Raw genomic sequence first — 20,054 nt, 5'->3', positions numbered from 1 at the left:
TGTCCTGGGACCCTGAGACTATGACCTGAGCTGAAAACAAGAGTCGGACACTTAACTGACTGAGCCACCCAGGTGCCCCCATCTCATCCCATTCTTGCCTCCATTCATACCCACTGGCCCATTCCCATCTCCCCCTGCCCAATGGTGGTCACTCTCTCATCCTGGCTGACCAGTGGAAACTCCCTGACCAGAGGAAGTGGAGTTCCACCATCCTAACCAGAGCTGCCCTGGTGCACATTGCTGCACCTGATGCCTTCTGCAACCTCCCAGGTAGTTAATGATCTCCCCTTGGGCAGAAGAGCCCTTTAATAATTTACCAAAGTAGATAAAGAAAAAAAGCATAGTTGTCTACTTGGAGGCCAATTAGGCAGGCAATTGAGACAGTATAGATGGAGTTAAGATGGACTTCAAGTTCAAATCCAGCTTTTTTATATAGGAATCCTACCTTATAACTAGGTATATAAAGTCTTATCACAACCTTCATTTAGATGCTTAAGCTCCCTAGGCCTGCTATATGATCAGCCCTTTAGGGCTCCTTCACTTCTCAGGAGAATTAGCTGTATAAAAACAAAACACCACCAAAATACCCTGTCAAAATGAGATTTAAACATTTAGGGAACTCTAGAGAAAGAAAAGTTATTTTGCATTTTTTTATTTCTTGGGTTATTAGAATTTGAGAAATATTTTTTCAGGGATTTATATATTTTATTGAGTCAAAAGTGCAGACTTTGAGAGACAGCATGGTACAGTGATTAAAAAAAAAAAAATACATGCTTTGGAATGAGAAACCTAGGTTGAAATCTTACCTTCAGTGATTTCAGTGTAAGACCTTTTACCTTCAGTGTAAGACCTTGAGGAACTTAAATTCTCTGAATCTCACTTTCCTTATCTCTAAAATGAAAGTAATAATTCTGTCCTTGGGATATTTTTCATGAATTGTAAATATGTAAAGAGTAACTTGGCACACAGTAGACAATAAGTGATGTATCCTCCTCCTCCTCCTCAGGCTTTTGCTATATCCAGCAAAAGTTGGATTCTGTAAAGTCATAAAAAAATTACTCTCTCTCAAAAAGATAACAATGAAATTTGATAAAGATAAATAGAGCCGAGTATAAAACTGGTGGCACCCAGTGAATCACATGTCCTGGTACAGGTACCTTGTGCAGTTCCCTCCCACATTGACTCTGGGTTTGGCTGTGTGACTTGTTTTGGCCAGTGAGACCTTGGTAATGTGTGAAGCACTCAAAAGGTTTACCAGGTGCTTGCACACTGGGACTTTTTGGAACATCTCCTGTTAGATGCCAGCTGTTTGGCTATAAAGATGCTCAGGCTAAACTACTGGATGATGAGGATGCCTGGGTGGCTCAGCGGTTGAGCATCTGCCTTTGGCTCTGGGTGTAATCCCGCGGTTTGGGGATCAAGTCCCACATTGGGCTCCCTGTGTGGAGCCCGCTTCTCCCTCTGCCCATGTCTCTGCCTCTCCCTCTCTCTGTCTCTCATGAATAAATAAATAAAATCATAAATAAACTACTGAATGATAAGAAGCCATAGAAGAGAGACCTGGAGGATGAAAGGCCATCTTGGACAATTCAGCTCCAGCCCAAGCTCCTGGCTCAGTGAGTCACTGCATGAATAACCACCCAGCTGGACCTAGTCAACAAACAAAATTATCACAAATAATAAATTTGTTGTTTTAAGCCACCAAATTTTGGAAGGGTTTGTTACACAAATGTCAAATCCTTAATTTACATTATAGGAAGTCAATAATACAAATAGAAGTGGCAAATTATCCTTATAGAAGTCCTGATATGAAATAAACCATGAGATTTCAGTTAATAATTATTCTATTAATAAGTATTGACATACTGCTGAGGAATTAAATGTAAGCTTAACATGCTTTCATTAAGCAAATGAATTGGTTGGTTGACCATACACACTTATTAAGTGCCTGCTGGTTACCAGGCTTTGTGCTGGTATCTGGGGATACTAAGAAAGTTAAGACCCAGTTTTCCTGGGTCTCCATATTGTCTCTTGGATTCTGAAAGTTAAGTCTGCAATCGTGTTGGGAGCTGGGAAGACAAGAGAGTAAGTGCTCATGGTTTAGGAGGGAAGGTGGATTTGTAAAAAAGTGCACTTAGATTCCTTAAGAGCTCATTGGCACTCAGGGAAGATTAGGAGGGCTCTGTGAGCTCACCAATATTCTGTTTTTAGAGGGACCTTGACAAACTCGAGTGTATCTGGAAGCAAGCAACCAGGGAACGAAGGCCTGGAGACTAGACCATGCGAGGAATAATTGCACCCACTGCAAATGTTTATCTAGGGGGGGAAAAAAACCAGAAAAAGAAGAAAAGAAAGGCAGGGAGTGCAGGTAGGGATAAAGCACATAATTCAGGGGACTTAAATATAACATGTGGAAGAGGATTAAATTCATTCTGAGGATGGCCAGGAGGAGAATCATTAGCAGCTACTAAAAGTTATGGGGAGATGGATTTCAAGCCAATATTCAGAAGCACAGCCAACACCTCTGGAGCATGAACTATAGAGCGGACACCATCTCTGTCAGTGAGACAGGCCCGGTCACTTCTTGCCAAGGAGGTGAGGAGAGGCTTCTGGGGGTAGGTGGGGCCAGGGACATTCAAGTCTCTCCCAAGTGTAGGCTCCCCCAGTTGACTTCTGGAGTTTTATCATTTTTATTCTGACCGAATAGTATTAAGAAGTAAAACAGATGACACCTGCCCACTAACAGTGAGCAGGAGAATTGTCCACCAATGATGACAGGAGACTGAGCCCAGAGATTAGGAGCTTGAGAATTCAAGCCTCAGAAACCCATAGCCGCTGCGTCTGGTGTCTCTCACCACTCTGAAGGGATCATGAGAACTTGTGTTTTCCGGGGATTATTTATCACACCCTGGGGGCAGACTCAGAGGAGCAGGTCAGGCAAATATAAGCCTGAGGATTTCGCAAGCATGCGACAGTGTAGGATGAACGAGGGAAGAGAACAAAGTGTAAGGAAGCCATCTGGCATTTCTGCTCGGGTATTACAGCCTTGTGCCATCCTCAAAGAACCTAACTGACTCTCTCCTGCTTCTCTTACCCCTGAGTCTGCAAAACTGTAGGGAAGGAGGTCTTTTCACGGATGTGGGCCCTATTTCCTGTCAGTGGGTCCCGTGGCACCAACAGCCCCAGGGCCAGAGAGAGGACTACAGATTCTTAGGTTTGTGGGAAACAGGAGATCTGGGAGGTCAAGTTTAGGATTCCCTGGAGGCTTGCGACTATGGGCCCAGTCCAGGAATGTCTTTCACCTTCCAGTCACCGGCTGTGGGTGGCGAAGAAAGGAAGAGATTTGCCCTCTGACCAGCAATTTCCAGCAGGGGTCTCCCTGCTTTTGCACACCTGTGCCTTTGTACACACTTCTCCCTACCTGGCTTGTCCTTTCTCCCTTGCCCTTTCTACTGAGACCTGACTTCACGTAAAATCTTCTCCAGCTCTCTCAGGCCAAGGTGGCCTCATACTATTACTCCGCACAGCTTATTGTAACTAGACTGTGAAGCCAGAGGCTGAGTCTTATTCATCTCTTTATTCCCCCAGAGAAGTGGCACAGAACCTGGAATGTGTCAGATGCTCAGTATGCATGGGGCAAAGGTATGAAGCCCCTCTCTCTGCCTCCGCACACGTGTGGCATGCTCACGTGTGCTCCGCTCTGTGTAGGGTACATGCCTGCATTATCGCTGTGGCCCATCTCTCTGAAGTTGGAATGCAACTTTCTGGTCAGAAATAACTCCACTCTAAAGTAAACGAAACAAAGGAAAATGTGGTTTCCATTTGCTCCATCCACGGCAGGGAAGCCCTGGCACCTGGGGGAGGGGATTGGTCTAACTGGGACTGCCTGAGCAGACCAGGAGCCCTCAAGGGAGAGAGGCTGGTCATAGCAAAAACGCTCCAAGCCACTGTCCCAGCACAAAGACTCTACTGTGGGGAAACTCAATATAAGGGTGTGCCTTGCTCTACGGGAACGCGATACACAAAAATACAAAGTCATAAAATAGATAAATCTGGGGTGCTTATTGATTTTACAAGAGAACTTGCCAGCAGGTTCCTCTAAATAGCCAGCTTCCACAGTCCACTTAAACTGTGATTTTATTTTCAGAAGTTTGATATTACACACCGGTTTTCAGGAGAAACATAAATAGGTCCCCAAGGAGCCTGGCGTCACAGTGTGTCTGGCCAGCATCCCCTTGACCAGGACGTGAGGTGAGCAGGCCTTGAGCCGCTGTGAGTGCTAGAGGAGCTCCCTCCATGTCTGCTCATTGAGTCTGGGCCGTTTCTAATGTGAGGTGCCATGGGAAGAAGCAGACCCAACCTGGGCTTTCTCACCTCCACTTGAGTGGGCTGATTGAATGCTCAGCATACTTTCCTGTAAGGGGGACATAGAATTTGTATCAGCTACCCATTCATTCATTCACCCAAGAGCATTTATGATGTACTTTCTATGCGCGTGACAACGTGCTAGACACAGCAAAGTAGTAGAAAGACTATAAGATGTGTTCCTGTCCTCTGAGAACTCAGTCTAGTTAGAGTGGCGAGCTCTTGGATATTATTGTTTCTAGAAAGTATGTATTTTTACTCTTTAACATCTCTGAAGTCAAGATGCATTTTACTGCAGGTGGTGTGACATAGTTGGCCATAATTGGCTGGGTTTTTCTTAGTGGTATGTAAACCGATGGTGTAGCTTAACAATCATCAGTGTCTTAGATGATATAGGGTATATGAAAGTGCTAAGTAATGGTTTGATGACACAGGACTCCAAGTGGGATTTGATATTTGAAGGATAAAATTGGGCCCCTGCGTGAATATACTGCATGGATTTCCCTTTGCGGAAAATCTATATCCATAAGTTTAAAATCATGTCCCCTTTCTATAGTTGTCCAGGGAAGCTGGGCTAGAGTGGCCTTTCCCTTCTTCCATCCTGGGGGTGAGGAATATGTACAGCCTAGCCCTGATTCCCTGCCATGTGAAAACCAGAGGAGTAAAGGAGCAGGAACAGTTGGGAGTAGCAGTTCTTGAGGAATGAGGACTTTGGTTTCAATTCTGTGACTCCAAGATGGCAAGTCCTAAGTAAACTGCACCCCCTGCAGCCCAGCACTGTGCCTGGCCTATAACTACAGTGATTAAAAACAACATCTCTGGGTGAGGGTGCGATAGGCAGATAGACATGTATGTGCAGATATATGTCAATGAATGAATTTCTGTTACTGAGGCCAAAAATGCATAAAAGTTCAATGTGACTGCTAATCTTGACTTTTTGGCCCAAATTCAGAACAATTTCTTACAGTCTGTCTAATGTTACAGGGGATTTCTTCTCTTTCTTTTTTTGGCTTCCTCATTCCTCACCCAGAAAAGCAGTGGCTCTTGTTGCCAGTGCTGAACAATTGCCATGTTCCATTTATTTCAATGGCTCTGTTCCCACAGCATGCTCAGAGATCTGGTCTCTAACGTCTGGGAGCATAAAGAGAACATACGGCTTCTAGCCAGATGACCCTGGGGGTTACTATGGGGTTCAACGCGTCCTTAGGAGCATGTGCAAATACCCAGCATGGTGTAGACCAAATGCATTGACATAATGAAATCATCCGAATCCTCTAACTCAGTTAGCATTGATGTAGCACGAAAAGACTGTGAGTTGCTTCTTAAGACTTGCCCATACAGAATGTAAAGACACTCTGGCTGTTTAGTTAATGCCTGTTCTTGGCATTCACTTTGTAGGTGCATTGGTGATAGTTCTTCATGTCTGGAGGAATAGATGAGGTTATGGAGCCAGCATGGAGCTGTCCCTCTGGCCTTTGTTTACATGTCACATTACCACCGGCTTGGAACTCCTGGACAAGATTGCTGTGCACAGCTAGTGGTTAAGTATGAGCATTACCCTAGGAGGAACCGGAAGCCATTAAGGGGCTGGCCTCCTGAAGAATCTGACCTGTGGCACAAACACAAGAGCATCAGGTGGCAGTAACCAAGTTTTCCAGGCCACTTCTCTCTGGGCTTTTTGCCTTTGCCACTGGATCCAAGTCATCACTGGGGTTGCCTTGGGTGACCCACCAGTGGGTCAGGCCTCGGCTGGGTCCTGTCAGCCTGAGGTGATCCTGTCATATTGAGGCTGGCACATGGGAGAAGCAGGCTGCTTCTATCTCCTGCTGGTAGGGTGCAGTGGCTGCACTCCACCATATCCAGCTGACATCTGGTGATGTCAATGCTAATTCACCCTCTGCAGGGCAGCAGCTCTGATGACCGTGGAAGTGGGGAATTTCCAAAGGCAACTCCCATGGAAGGAACAGGCCTGGCCCCATCACCAGGGCATGTCTCCTGTAGGTCCCCGCTGAGGGCTGCTTTTCCTCTTATTAGCCGTAAGTGCAAAAGTGAAAATGCAAAATGGTTTTTATGACACGGGTCTTACCTGAGGCTATAAATTTACTGATTTTGATAGTATTCCTAGGCTTTGCATACTTTCGTGTTTTTCAGTTTGGGATGTAATTCCAAATAGCAAACTCCTATTCATCCTTCAAAAACTCTGTTCAGATACTTTGTCCTCTGTGAAGCTGTCCCTGACTCCCCTCTATATTCTCATATCCCTGAGTTTTCTGGCATGGTAACAGAGCACCAGAATTATTTGTATATATTGCTATCTCTGCTAGATGTGCATCCTTAAGGGCAGGGACCATGTCTCTTTATTTCCTTGTTTGTCACCCATGTCTGGCTAGCCCATGGCCTATCAGGTGCTATATACTTAGTAATGTTATTATGTAAGTAACTGAAAGTTTTATTTCTGCCAAATATTTGATTGTTGGTTTATTTACTCACATCTAAAAATCCTTTCCTCTCCTTTGGAAATGGCTATTGCTATGCTATTTATAAAGCCCATAGACATCCAAAGGGCCAAATGTAAAGTCCTCAGTCAGGATCATGTTAGCTATAAGTGACATTTGGCTTACCAAAAATACCTTAAACAATGGATTTATCATCACATCAAACAAGAGGTCTGGCTGTCAGGTGAAGCAAGGGTTGGGAGATTCAGCAGCTAAACGATTTCTTCAGAGACTCAGGGGCTTTTTAGCTTTCTGCTTTGCCATCTTCAGTATGTCTATGATGCCTCCCTCCTGGGCGCAAGAGGAGTGACATCCAGGAAGGAGGAAAGGCATTTCCTCTTCCAGTCTCTGTATTATCAAGGACACTTTTCTCAGAACCTTTCCCTACCCCCACAAGATTTCTCCTTGAGAATCACTGATTAGAACCTCTCACTGATAAGAGAATGAGTCTCAAGCTGGCTGAAGCCAGACCTGATGCAAACCCTGGTGTTAGAGTAGAGACAGGATTTCCTTTCCTGATCCAATGGGAGGGAGAACATCTGAACAAAATTGGGACTCTCGTATCATTCTGGGGGAATGGCCGTTGGATGAGCATCTAGTAGTGTCTGTCACACCAAGCATTTAAATGAATTATGGCACATCAATCATACAATGAAAGTCTATCAAACCATTATAGAGACTGGGGGAGAACTACGTCTAAAAACATTAACTGACTTTCAAGATATAGTAAATGTAAAGCTCTATGTATGGCCTAATCTTTTTTTAATAAATGCAAGTCAGGTACTCCCCCAAATCTGTGAATAATCCACACCATGCACCTAAAAGTATCTGTGTACATGAGTGTGTGCTCGCAGGCCCATGCATATAAACGGGAATGTTTACTAGGGACCTTCATTTCTGACATTCTGTATTTCTTATAATGTTCTTGTATAAGTTGCTGTCCTTTTAAGAAAAACCCCCAGACGTTAAAGAGAACAATGTAAGCAGCTAAATATCCTTCTGAAAGCAAGAAGTCAATTAAAGAGGTAGGCTCCTTTCCAAGAAGAAACTAATTTGGAATATAGGAAGGACCTCTCTGAAATTTTTGCTCATGAGCCCAGAATTTAAACTCCCTCCATGAATGAGCAACTTTTTTTTTTTAGCTAGCAAATCTCCTTAACAGAAGATCCAAATCTTTATCGGGTTGAATCACTCTCTGTTTGTTGGAGAAGGACGTCATCCTTGCTATGGGATGCCACGATGCTGACTCGCCTATAGAAAATCCATTGGCAGAAGTCTTCCCAGGAGCCACGTTACCACCAAGAACCAGCCAAACCTCCCTGTAACCCAAGTGCTTTCTTGTGTCCAAATGCCTCTATCAGGGATAAGCTCAGAGAATAAATCCTCTGGAGGTCTACCTTCTACTCTGCTACTGGCTAACTAACTATAACTACTTATACAAGTTCTCAGTCTCTCTGGAGTTTATTGAATGTTTCTGAAAAATGAGTATTATTTATGTGACAGTACTTGAAGGAAGGACTTTGAGTCATTAAAAAGAAAAAAAGATTCTAGAGCAAACTCCCAACTATTGTGATTCCCCTCGGAAGGCTCTTGGAGGTTCAGGATGCAGTGTATATCTTTGATCAACTTATCCAGCATCGGTTGGTGAATGTGATAGGATATTATAAATGGAATATGTATACTTCTACTCTAAAATACACTGACTGTTCTTGTTCAAGGAAGCTGGGAAGTAAGGGCATGTTCACAGCCCCATGGCCATTTGAAATGAATGAAGTGGTCTCTATTCTTTCCTGAGCTTATAACACAGTATTTCCATGCCAAAAATTATTTTTCTAAGCACTCTCATAGTAAAAGTAGTGCTCCAGGTTGTGCCATTTTAGGAAAGGACCTGAATTTTTTTTAAAGATCGTCTCTTCCTCCCCGTCAACTCCCCCAACCATACACATACACACACATGTCTCTCCTCCTTCGGTCTGTGCTGGTGAATGGCAGCGCACACACTCTGAGGAAGCTATAACTCACCTCCCACCATGCAGATCGGCTGCTAGATCTAATGAAATTTTCAAAAGGAGCCAGAAATTTGGGCTGCTCAAAAAACAAAAACAAAACTTCTCAGCTTTCAAGTCTTGGCAACAGATCTCAGTTTTTATAAACCCTGTGCCGGGTGAACAGAACGTGTCTATTAGCCCCGTCCTGCCCAATCCACCAACTTGGAAACTCTGGAGTGATGTAGAGCAAATTTGCTTCCTCTTCTCCATGAAGATCTGGAGATGCTGGAAGATAGTTCTCATACCCCTTTCAATTTATTCTTAGTTGTCACTCATTGGCGGAATTCTTCAAGGAGTTTAAAATCTCGTGGGAGGGGATCCCTGGGTGGCGCAGCGGTTTGGCGCCTGCCTTTGGCCCAGGGCGCGATCCTGGAGACCTGGGATCGAATCCCACATCAGGCTCCCGGTGCATGGAGCCTGCTTCTCCCTCTGCTTGTGTCTCTGCCTCTCTCTCTCTCTCTGTGACTATCATAAAAAAAAAAAAAAAAAAAGAGTTCCAGTTTGGGGATCCCTGGGTGGCGCAGCGGTTTGGCACCTGCCTTTGGCCCAGGGCGCGATCCTGGAGACCCGGGATCGAATCCCACGTCGGGCTCCCGGTGCATGGAGCCTGCTTCTCCCTCTGCCTGTGTCTCTGCCTCTCTCTCTCTCTCTCTCTCTCTGTGTGTGACTATCATAAATAAATAAAAATTATTAAAAAAATAAATGAATAAAATAAAATCTCGTGGGAATAGTTAAACAGCCGAGCACCCTAAGGTGGTGTCAGTGCTATTGTGAGGGTCTGCATGAAGGGCCAGAGGAAGGAGTACTCTTTGTCTGTCTTGGGGTGTGTGCAAATGATGGAGTCTGTCCTGCTGTACCCATGCCTGTATAGAGAAAGCCTTTCTCTAGAGCTCTTATGAGGATCCCTCTCCACTCCCCTACCCTGCAGCCATCTCAACTAAAGTAGATCCTGCCAGTTCCATAAGGAGTTTGGGGGCAGTGTGCCAGGAACATTTTTTTTAGATGCCCATGAATCTGGTCGATGCAAAAGAAGCACTGGCACCATTCCCCACATGCACAAACACAATGACAGGCCTAGAGGGCATCTTGGGTATAACTAGCAAAGCTTTTGCTTTTTCTGACTCTGCTCCAATTCATTCCATTTTAGAGAGCGGACATGAGCTTCCCGTCCCCAAAAGGTTCTGCTACACAGGTTCTATGATGGCTAATTTTATGTGTTGTCTTAGCTAGGCTACAATGTCCATTTGTTTGGTCAAACCAGAGTCTAGATGTTGCTGTGATGATATTTTAAAGATGTGATTGACTTTGAGTAAAGCAGATTGCCTTCCATTATGTGGGTGGGCCTCATCTAATGAGTTGAAGGCCTTAAAAGAAAAAACTGAGGTTTCCCAAAGAAAAAGGAATCTGTCCTCAAGACTGCACAATAGAAACTGTGCCTTGTTTCCAGCCTGCCTGGCCTGACCTGTGGACTTAACTTTTGCCTGAATTTCCAACCTGTTGGTTTCTCCTAAGGATTTTAGGCTTGCCAGTCCCCATAATCCCATGAGTCAATTCCTTAAAATAAATCTCCCTTTCTCTTTCTCTTAGTGTGTGTGTGTGAGTGTGTGTATGTGTACACATAAACATATTGGTTCTGTTTCTCTAGAAAGCCCTAATATGGGTACCTTCTTCATGACACCTCTGAACCCAAAGCAAAAATACAAGTGGCTTCAAATACTAATGGTCTATAAGACTCCAAACGCAGGTAGTGCATGCATCTTTGGCATCTCTTAATGGCTGAGATGAAAAAGGTATCATGGGTTTTTTCAGAAATTTCCCACTCAAGCACCAAGGCTTCTAATATGTTTCCAATATGTTTATCTTTGAAAATACTACTGAGGTGGCAACTCCTCCAAAAAGCCCTCTCTTATCCCAGCTTCATGGAGTTGGTAGTTTTCTCCTCTACCATCCTCTGTGCCTTATTATACTTATCACAATATATTTTGGGCTCTGTGGTATAGACTACTAGTTCTCTCCTCTATAGTAATGGGCTCTCTGATTTTTAGCTGGGTACCTGACAGCCTGGCATATGAACTACATTTCCCAGCCTTTCTTGCAGTTAGGTGAGATGATTTTAGGAGTGGAGTCCACACATGGTGAACAAGATAGCAGGATCTTTGGTCTCTGAAACCTTGGAGCAAATCCTGTCCTGCCTACCTGGATTTTCCCAGGGAAATTTACCTCTGTGTTACTCAAGCCATTTTTACTTCGTTTTCTGTTGCTTGCAGCTGAACCTAACCTTAACTCATTTTTGCTTGCATGCATGCCTCCTCTATCACAAAGTGAAGGAACCATACTTCTTCATCAACTACTACACAGCACTGGCCAGAATATAGTGGTGTCAGAGAAGTGTCTGTTGACTGGACATATGAACAGAAGGACAGGTGAATGGCTAGGGGAAAGCCCAAGGTGAAGTAAGAGGTACACATTGTGCTGGGGAAGGGGTGCCTTCTAATTCAGCCTCAGTTTAAGACAACATTAATCTAAATTAATGAGCACTTACTTTATGCCAGGCACAGTATCAAGTGGGGTTTTGATAGTGGTGAAAAAGACAGACAAAACTGTCTTCTCTCATAGAGGCTATTCTAGAAGTGGGAGGCATTATACATAAACAAGAAAATATCAGGTGGTGATGAAAATAAAATTGCTTGATATAATGAACTACTTCAGATAAGGTGGCAAGAGGAAAGTCTGAGAAGGTAACATTCATTCCAGGAGCTGTATGACAAGAAGCAGCATAGATTAAGGGGCATTGAGGCAAGAGGAGTATTTGAGGCAGAGGAAGAGATAGTGCAAAGGCCCTGAGGAAGAACTTAACATGGCTTACTTCAGGGAGGAAACGGCAAGTGGGATTATGGTGAGGGTGAGTGGGAAGAAGTAGGCAGGGTTCAGGACTTGTGGGCTAAGTAAGGAGTTGAATGTTATTCCAAGAGTAATGGGAAGCCATGAAAACTTTACACCAAGGATTGACATGTTCTGATTTTTAAATTATCACTCTGGTTCCTATAAGGAAAATGGATCTTTGCAGGAAACCAATGATGTTTGCGTTACATGTTGCTGTGTAACAAACACCACCCACAGCTCAGGGCCTTAAAGTAACCACACTAATTTGCTTACTATTTTATGGGTCAAGAAATCTGGAAAGGACTCAAGTGGTTCATCTCTGATTCACAAGATATCAGTTTGGACAGTCTACTTCCAAGATGGTTTCGTCGTGCACACGTAGTTCCCATGAAGGTACTTACTCCCTGGTCTTTCTCTTCCTTCATATGGCATCTTATTCTCTAGGGCCTATCAGTGTGGCATGGGCTTCTCACGGCCTGCTGGTCTCAGGGTAGTTATACTTCTTATATGGAAGCTCATTTCTCAGAGAAATGAAGTGGGAGCTTCTAGCCATTGCCACAGTTGGAATTGGCACCACAATACATTGCGTCCTGGATATTCATTGGTTAATGGAGTAGGAGAGCCCACCCAGATCCAAGAGGGTAGAAAAATAAACCCCATCTATGCAACAGGGTCACATTGCAGAAGGGACAAAGATCTTATTTAGAGCGGAAGATATTATTGCAGCCACCTTTAGAGAAGACAGTATGTCATAAGTGAGGCCATTCTGTAATTCAGGCAAAAGATGATGATGGCTTAGATATGGATGTTTGCACTGGACATGTAAAAAGGGTGGATTCAGAATATGTGAGCCGAATATATGAGAATTGTAAAGCGCTAACAAATGCATCTGAGTACTCGTTTAATTGAATTGCACTTTATAAGATTATGTGGATGAGTGTTGCCCACCACCAATAAAGTAAGTCACAAATCAGTCTGTTCTATCCGTAGGACACATACATCATTGTCATGCTTCACAATGTGCTTTGTTTTGAAGAATGAGTTATTTAGGGCAGGATTTAATGAGGCCCAGATATCGGGGCTATACAGGGAGATGAAAGCATGGACTGAGATCCAGGGGTTGCCACATCCTATAACTAAGAATATTTTAGAGAGGAGGGCCTATCAACATTACATTTTCAGAGGCTTCCTAGGAGTGAGTGCATTTGCTCAAGAAAGACCTGAGTGGTTTTTACCTCATGTATTGAGTTGCTTGAGAGACAAAGTTTTTCGGGTTTGAAAGTCAATGCACCAAAGAGAACATATGAAAAAAAATATTTATGGTGACAAAAATAGCTGGAAGCTATTGGGCCATTCTAAAACAGGAGAGAACCATCCAGAAACTTGCCCAGAGTCATTCAATTAATGGCAGAGCTGGTGCTAAAAGATGTCTCCCAATTCCAGTCTGAGATTCTTTCCCCTGCATCAGCTGCCACCCTGCCCAGAACACAGCTTTGTTCCTTCTGTACTGTTCTACTGGACTGTTCTGTGCTGTGGTCATACTGGACCCTTGTCGTTGTTCAACTGACTTACAAATAGTATCCAGACGGCAGGAGAAAACTGTGAGCAAAGCAAATCTAGTGTCTCTACTGGAAAAATAACTCTAAGATGTACTTTACTAATTTTGACTCAGTTGCATCTCTTTGTGGAGTGAACAGAAGTGTTTAAGTGAAAATCATCACAGTGGGACCACTTACCGCGCTGCTACAAGTCCCATAGAATATTTCTTAGAATTCACTAAGTTCCTAAGATTCTGAGGTCACCCAAAACAAAAAACTTCTCAAGAGCATCAGGGCCTTTGGGATTGGAAAGTGAGAACAACACAAATCTTTACTGTGTCTGGAGAGGTACATCTATATTAGGATGAGTGCTTATATGTAACTTCTGTTTCATAGGTACGAGTGCATGGTGTTGGATTTTGTTTTCTCAGTGCTTGAAGTAGGCAGAGCTTCATGCCAGACTGAGATAAAAGTTATATGTTCAAATTTGTATAATTTTATTCTCAACTACCTGGCATTTCTCCACTTTCTATAGCCAAATAAAATGGACATTTGCATCAATTTGTCTTTATTAATTGAGCACTCTTGCTTAAATAGAGTCAGCATTCATGCATCAATCACTCTTATTGTATTTACTATAATAAGATTGATGACCCAAAGATCCAGTATTTTCCCAGGTCTGGTTTTGTTTCACATTTGAGCTTATTTGTATATGTATTACCTCCCTACCTACTTAAAAGATCTATAAAGTACTACTCCCTGATCTTGGTGTAAGAAGCAATTTGCTGGGCTTCTGTGTCGTGGGGGAAAAGACCTCGGGGTTGCTGCCTGGGAACGTGAAAATCTTTCCTGTGAATTTAGATGTGTGTTCACCGGGACCACACCACAAAAGCCTCAATTTTATTGTTCTGCATGTTAATATTGCACTCCCAAGTCTAACTGCATCTAGGAGTGCACCAGGTGGTCGTGAAGTGCCCAGGTACCTTAAACTCGGAATGCCTCAGACAAGAAAAACTAAAAGCTCAGTAGGCACAAGTTGTAGTGGTTCAGGCAGGACATTGCCAAAATCAGAAGAACCTTTGCCCATAGATTTTTAGCATCACATTTGTTAACCTTTACGCATTTCAGTAAGGCTTTAAAAGAGGTGCTCAGGCTGTGCTGTGCCAGGTCCCCATTAAAGCATCGACATTCAACGGTTTTGAAAAATCACCACGAGCTGTCCCCCTCCTCCTCTTTTAAAGCACTTTCTCGATGCCTAAAAATTCAAGTACTCTCTTAACCAAGTGCAGACTGAAATATTTCACTATGGATTTGAACAGGAGCCAAGGGGTCGATGAAAGGAAAACTCCTCTATAAAAGGTTTATTGTCAGCGCTCTCTAAAGAGGTAGATTCTGCTAAAACAGGCTACCAACATTTTCACAAACATTGGCGCAGCCTTCTCCACCTCTCCTAGACCTAAGATTGAGATCCTTTTCTTTTAGGAATGCTCTGCATCTAGCCTTTGACCTTCTGGATAGCCAACTCTATCTAACCGCTGCCTCCTCCATCAGTATAACTTATATTATAAAAAGGAAAGGGGGATGGGGTGGCTCGGTCCTCACGCTATTGGAAAAGTACTTGAAATTCCTTGCATTCCTTTGCATTTAACAGCATGTTTACCTAATCACTGGCTTATTAGGATTAACACAAGTCATTGCTTCAAGCTCATTCAGTGAAAACAAACTGACTCCTATAGACTCCAAGACTTTTTTTCTCTGATCCCAAGAGTTGTTTTTTTTAAAGTAGTTCGCCTCTGCCTTAGGAACAAGATTGGGAAAACACAAAGTTATAAACAAGCGACCTTTTATAACACATTTATCCAACCATACTTAATCTTGCCCATGGATTTAGATATGGGCAGCCTCGGTTATGGACTGTTTTCATTAGTTTCTCTCTTCTACCGAGGTGACAAGCCCAATAACCTAGCGATTAAAATGATAAATGACTGCTATACCCACCATACAGTGAGGAGGTGATGGAGACCCTTTGGCTTTGAATTCTTATGAAAATAAAGCATTATTATTTAAATCACGAATTTAGCTTCAGATTCCTTGTGCTGCTTACAATGCCTTGTGTTCAATACATGTTTTAGAAACAGATTACTTTAAATGCAAAGATTTTTCCCAACCGAAGATAAAAGCAATCATTGTCTTATTTTTTTGTAGGTTAGTCCCCTGCTCTTATCCTAAGCTCCTAGAACAGTTCCTGGCACAAAGTAGGCACTCAGGGAGTCCCGTTTGAATGACTGAGAGAATGCATAATAAGCTAGGCTGTTCCCAGTGACTTTGGGTAGTCTCTAAAAACACTGAATGCCACACACGCAGATATTAGGTAAATATTTCTTTATTAAATGATTAATTCCATAAATAAATTCTTTTCACTGAATATAAAATTAAAATCATTTACAAATTATTCCAGTATTACATTTCCCTTCCCTCCCCAAAAGCTACATTTTGATAAATAAAAACATTCAGTCTTAAAACACCTGATTTCTGTTTGCAGTTTAGAGTGCAGATAGCTGCCTCTCACGGACACTCACGGAGTGTCACCTTCGGGAGGGGACGGAAGCCCCTCCCATTTTACTTCTGTCAAAAGATGAAGGTTTTAACTGATCAACTAACTTTTTTTTTTTTTTAAACAATTGTAGAACCGAAAGGAAAAACGCCTAGAGAGAAATATGCTTACCAAATAATTTACAAACAGAAAACAGAACGTCATCAACACCACAAGCTCCAAAATGAAGCAGTAACATGTGCTCCAATATTACGAAGCGAAGTATTCTCCAATTGTGGCTGCATTAGTGTCCATCTGCACCAGCACACCTAGCAGTTTCAAAATACCTTAATACTACTCACGAATGAGCAATGCATCCCTTCTACAATGAGTCCCTCACCCCCACCGCCCCCACCCAGAGCTCCTGATCCTGGCACTCTTCTTCCCCCCTCCCTCCCCCCCCCTCCCAGTTGTTCCGTTTCACCCTCGTGCTGGAAACCCAGGTAGCAATTAGTCCCTAAATTTGTGGATGTCATTGAACAGCCTGTAGAAGGGGAACGCCGCCTCGTTGGCGTGCGGGCAGTTGTAGTTGCACTTGCAGGACTGGATCATCATGACGTTCTTGGAGAACGTCTCCCCGTCTTCGCAGCGGAAGCGCATCTTGACGGTGCGGGTCTGCTGCGGGGTGCAGCACCGACCGTCCACGCACGAGCCGCAGTACTTGGGCCGGTACTTCTTCACGCTCGAACATCCAGCGTAAGTAAACTTGACCGGCTCGGGGGATTTCTTGGTCTTGCTGCATTTCTTGCCCTTCTGGAAGGAAGAGGAAAGGAGGGGAGTTAGGGACTGTGCTGCTTCCCTTTCTCGGAAGAGAGCCCCACATCTGGCCCCGGGAGCTCACCTTCAGGCTGCTGTACACCTGCTGCCCGCAAGGCCGCACCTCGCAGATCCGGGTCTCCTTCACCAGGCGGCATTCAAGGTTGTCATTGGTAACTCGGGTGGAGATCCCCGTCCCACACGTCTTTGAGCACTGGGACCACGAAGTTGTTTGAACGATGCATTTCTGGCCGTGTAAAGGGTTGTACAGGATTCGAGGCTCCGTTCCAAAAACTAGAGACAGACAAGAGGGCACGTTTTTCAGAGAGGCAGACTGACCCAAGCACCTTCAGGTGCTCATTTCTACCAGGCTTCAAGCCAGGTGTGTTATCTCAGTACATCTTTCGGGCTCGGGCTAGACTTACCTGGGAGGCGCTTCAGGGAGCCACCTTTTCCAACCGCGATTAATTCGTTGTTCCTGGTTAGCTCCACCTCCGAGGCATCGAATGCCAGCCCCTTGCCCAGGAGGCCATCCCCGTCGTCCAGGGGGTCCTTGGCATCATCGTCGTCACAGACCCACTCCTCACAGCACTGGCCGGTAACTTTGACCAGCCGGGGGTTGGGACAGCCCAAGTTGGGGAGCGAGAGCTCTTGGGGACACAGAGGAATGCAGCCCACGGCGCCGTCGATACATGTGCACTGGTGTTTACAGTTGGGCTGGAAACTTTCCCCATTCTGGTAGATTCGGGAGTTGTATTCACAGGGTCTGCCCTCTGACTGAGCTGCAAAGAGCACCAGAAAAGGGAAAAGAGGATCAAGTTCAGATTCCCAACCATGGCCTGAAACGCATACATATTTTTCTGCTCTTAAATTCAATTTATGGTAAAGTTCCCTACAATTCCTCGGGGACTCCAGACCAGAACAATAAGTTAGTCAGGAATCACTTTTCCGTATGCGCTTTTCGTTGGGCCCAGACACACTGAATTGCATTCCAGACTGCTGAAATCATGTGCCTTTCTGCCAAGCTACCAACAACAAAGCATCACCATACATGGTCTCAAAATTACTAAACTTCTGGACTACGAGGACTATTATTTTTTTTAAAGGGGCCAAACCGCAAGCATCTTACCTCTGCAGATCCCCTTCAGAGCGGTGGAACTGGCGCCGAAATTGCATTCCAGCCCCTTGGTGTGGTCGCAGGGCTGCATTTTGCTGCAGTCCTCGTTGAGCTGCTTGGCGCAGACCTTACAGCAGCCGCAGCCGTCCCGGACCAGCCCGACTCCCGGGGCGCACTTGGGCGCCTCCTGCGGGCAGTGGCAGGCGGCGGGGCAGGTGGAGAGCGCCTGGAGGGGGAGAAGGCACGCGTGAGCCTCGGCGCGCTTCGCCGGGGAGCGCAGGCCAGGGAGGGGGCTGGAGGAGGTGCTCCGACCCCGTCCGCCCCGGGTCCCGATCCTGTCCAGCCCCGCCGCTCCGGGCCGCGGCGTCCGCCAAGCAGGCCCCCGACGCGTCTCCAGGGGCGGGGGTGGGGGTGGGGGGTTGAAAGAAAGAGCTAACCCGAGACGCCCCCGAACTTTCCAGTTTATAGGTTTTTTTCCTCTGGCCGCGGGCAATCTGGGGGAAAGGCCTGCGAGGGCGGATGGGGAGGCGGAGGCCAAAAGCACTCACCAGCCTGGCCAGGTGGAGCAGGGTGACGGCGAGGGCGAGCGTCCTGGCGGCGCGGGAGCTCATCGTGGCGCGCAGGGGGAGTCCGGGCGAGCGCCGACGCAGGCCCGCCAGCCCACGGGAGCGCAGGGTCGCGGACGGGCCGGTGGGTCCGGGAGGCGGGCCGGGCTCCGGGGCGGCGGGGCCGCTGGCAGCAGGGCGAGGGCCGGGGAGGCGAGCGGGCTGCCGGCGTCCTGCTCCTGAGGTCCTGCCCGGGGAGGCGCGAAGGGCGCGGGGGCTGCTCGGGGGCGCTCTCGCTCGCGGTCTGCCCGAGCGCCCGGAGCCCGCCCTTTATACGGGCCGGCCGCGGCGCCGCGTGTTGCAGTGACGTCGGCTCTGTCTGCGAGTTCCAGAATTCTCAAACATCTCAGGAATGCTGGTTGGCGCGGGCTGCTGCCAAGCGCCTCCCCTGGCTCCGTTGCACCTTTTTTTTTTTTTTTTTTTGGGTCCTGGACCCGTCAAGAAAACAATCTTCCGTTTTTTCCACTTTTCAATAACTCCTTCTATTGGGGAGGGCTCTTCCTGGCGCGGTGGCGCTCAAGGTGGTGGAAGGGGCGCAGGGGGAGGGGGGCGCGCGGCGGGGGGGGGGGGGGCGAGGTCCGTACTCCGCCGGCCCGGGGAGGGTGGGAGGACCTGGGAGGGAGGAACAAAACCGGTTTTGTTTGGTGATGCCGAGTTGACCGGGCAGCCTCGGAAGCCCTCGCCCGGGAAGGCGGCGAGCTGTTTGCTTGTTTACCGAGAAGGTGAGAGTCAAGTCACCTACGGAGGGGCGAGTGTGTGCGAGAGCCAGGACTGTTTGTGGGTTCCGTGGACGCACGTTCGAATCGAGTCCCGAAGCCTGGGCATGGTGTTTATTAGCCGAGTTAAGTGTATTGCAAATTAATACCCGCAGTGGCATTTATGAATGAGAAGGGGGGGGAATCCACTTCCCCCACTGTCTGGCAGATTCCCAGGCAGAGGTCTTCCCCCTTCCGCCCCCCCCCCTCCCTTTTCTGGTCTGTCGTACTTGTTTGTTTTTGGAGGTTCCCACTGTAGTTCCAGCCCACTGCCTGGGTTGGAAGTCCGAGAGGAAACGCACGCAGGGAGTTCTCCGGGAGGCTGCCTTCGACTTCCTCGCGGAGGCGGAGGCCGGGCCAGCCCTTCAGCCTCCCTCCCGGGCCGGCGGGCGGCGTTGCCGACTGAGCAAGCAGCCCGCCCAGAGCCCCGGGGACCACGTTGCGGGGATGTGTCCTGAGATCATCACCTGTGTAGACCGCGATGCCAAACCGGATTCCAGCCCCGTTGTGCCCAGTGGTGTCTACAAAGCTAAAGGTTTTGTGGGGTTCTCACCACGTTTCCCTGGGGCCACTCAGAAGCCTCCCAATTTCAAATGAATTGCGATGCTTCTCTAGTCAAGTACAAAGGATGAGGATGGGGATCTAATGTTCTGTAATAAAACAACAGAATATAAGATCCCATTCTACCTTGAACGCACTCAGTAGAAGAACCTCCCCTCCCCACCACACACACACAACAATTTGCTTTAACAGCATCAATATCGTTACTGTGATTGATAAATCTCCCGTCAACGTTTCAAAAACCATCTTCTTGTGCAATTTTAAATAAAAACATACACAAGTAATTATGCGGATCTTTCTTTTATATGCACTCTAGAACTCTTTGTCCTTTTTAAAGT

At 46.1% G+C, this 20,054-nt stretch overlaps 1 protein-coding gene across 2 annotated transcripts; it reads right to left on the bottom strand.

The window, feature by feature from the left end:
- Positions 1 to 15,696: 15,696 nt before the first annotated feature.
- Positions 15,697 to 18,645, bottom strand: CCN1 (cellular communication network factor 1). Of its 2 annotated transcripts, none has more exons than XM_072834328.1 (5): positions 18,344 to 18,645; positions 17,808 to 18,021; positions 17,104 to 17,460; positions 16,764 to 16,972; positions 15,697 to 16,672 (listed from the first exon to the last, which is right to left on the bottom strand). In XM_072834328.1, the coding sequence occupies exons 1-5, from the start codon at positions 18,404 to 18,406 to the stop codon at positions 16,373 to 16,375; spliced, it is 1,143 nt and encodes a 380-aa protein (XP_072690429.1). In that variant the 5' UTR covers positions 18,407 to 18,645; the 3' UTR covers positions 15,697 to 16,372. The 2 variants fall into 2 exon arrangements, with proteins under 2 accessions (XP_072690429.1, XP_072690428.1); XM_072834327.1 differs by having other exon boundaries at positions 15,697 to 16,675; positions 18,344 to 18,642.
- Between the last annotated feature and the right edge of the window lie 1,409 nt (positions 18,646 to 20,054).

This window comes from Canis lupus, chromosome 8, assembly GCF_048164855.1.
Source record: "Canis lupus baileyi chromosome 8, mCanLup2.hap1, whole genome shotgun sequence".
NCBI classification, from domain to species: domain Eukaryota; kingdom Metazoa; phylum Chordata; class Mammalia; order Carnivora; family Canidae; genus Canis; species Canis lupus.
Note: the sequence above shows the minus strand (reverse complement) of the source record. Positions and strands in the feature narration are given on the sequence as shown.

Bases quoted from the DNA above. Each gene is read 5' to 3' on its own strand.
- CCN1 (XM_072834327.1), bottom strand. From the start codon at position 18,406: ATGAGCTCCCGCGCCGCCAGGACGCTCGCCCTCGCCGTCACCCTGCTC. The intron at 18,022-18,343 runs GTGAGTGCTTTT...CTCCCCCTCCAG, and splicing joins TGCTCCACCTGGCCAGGCTG to GCGCTCTCCACCTGCCCCGC. The intron at 16,676-16,763 runs GTGAGCTCCCGG...TCTTCCTTCCAG, and splicing joins AGGTGTACAGCAGCCTGAAG to AAGGGCAAGAAATGCAGCAA.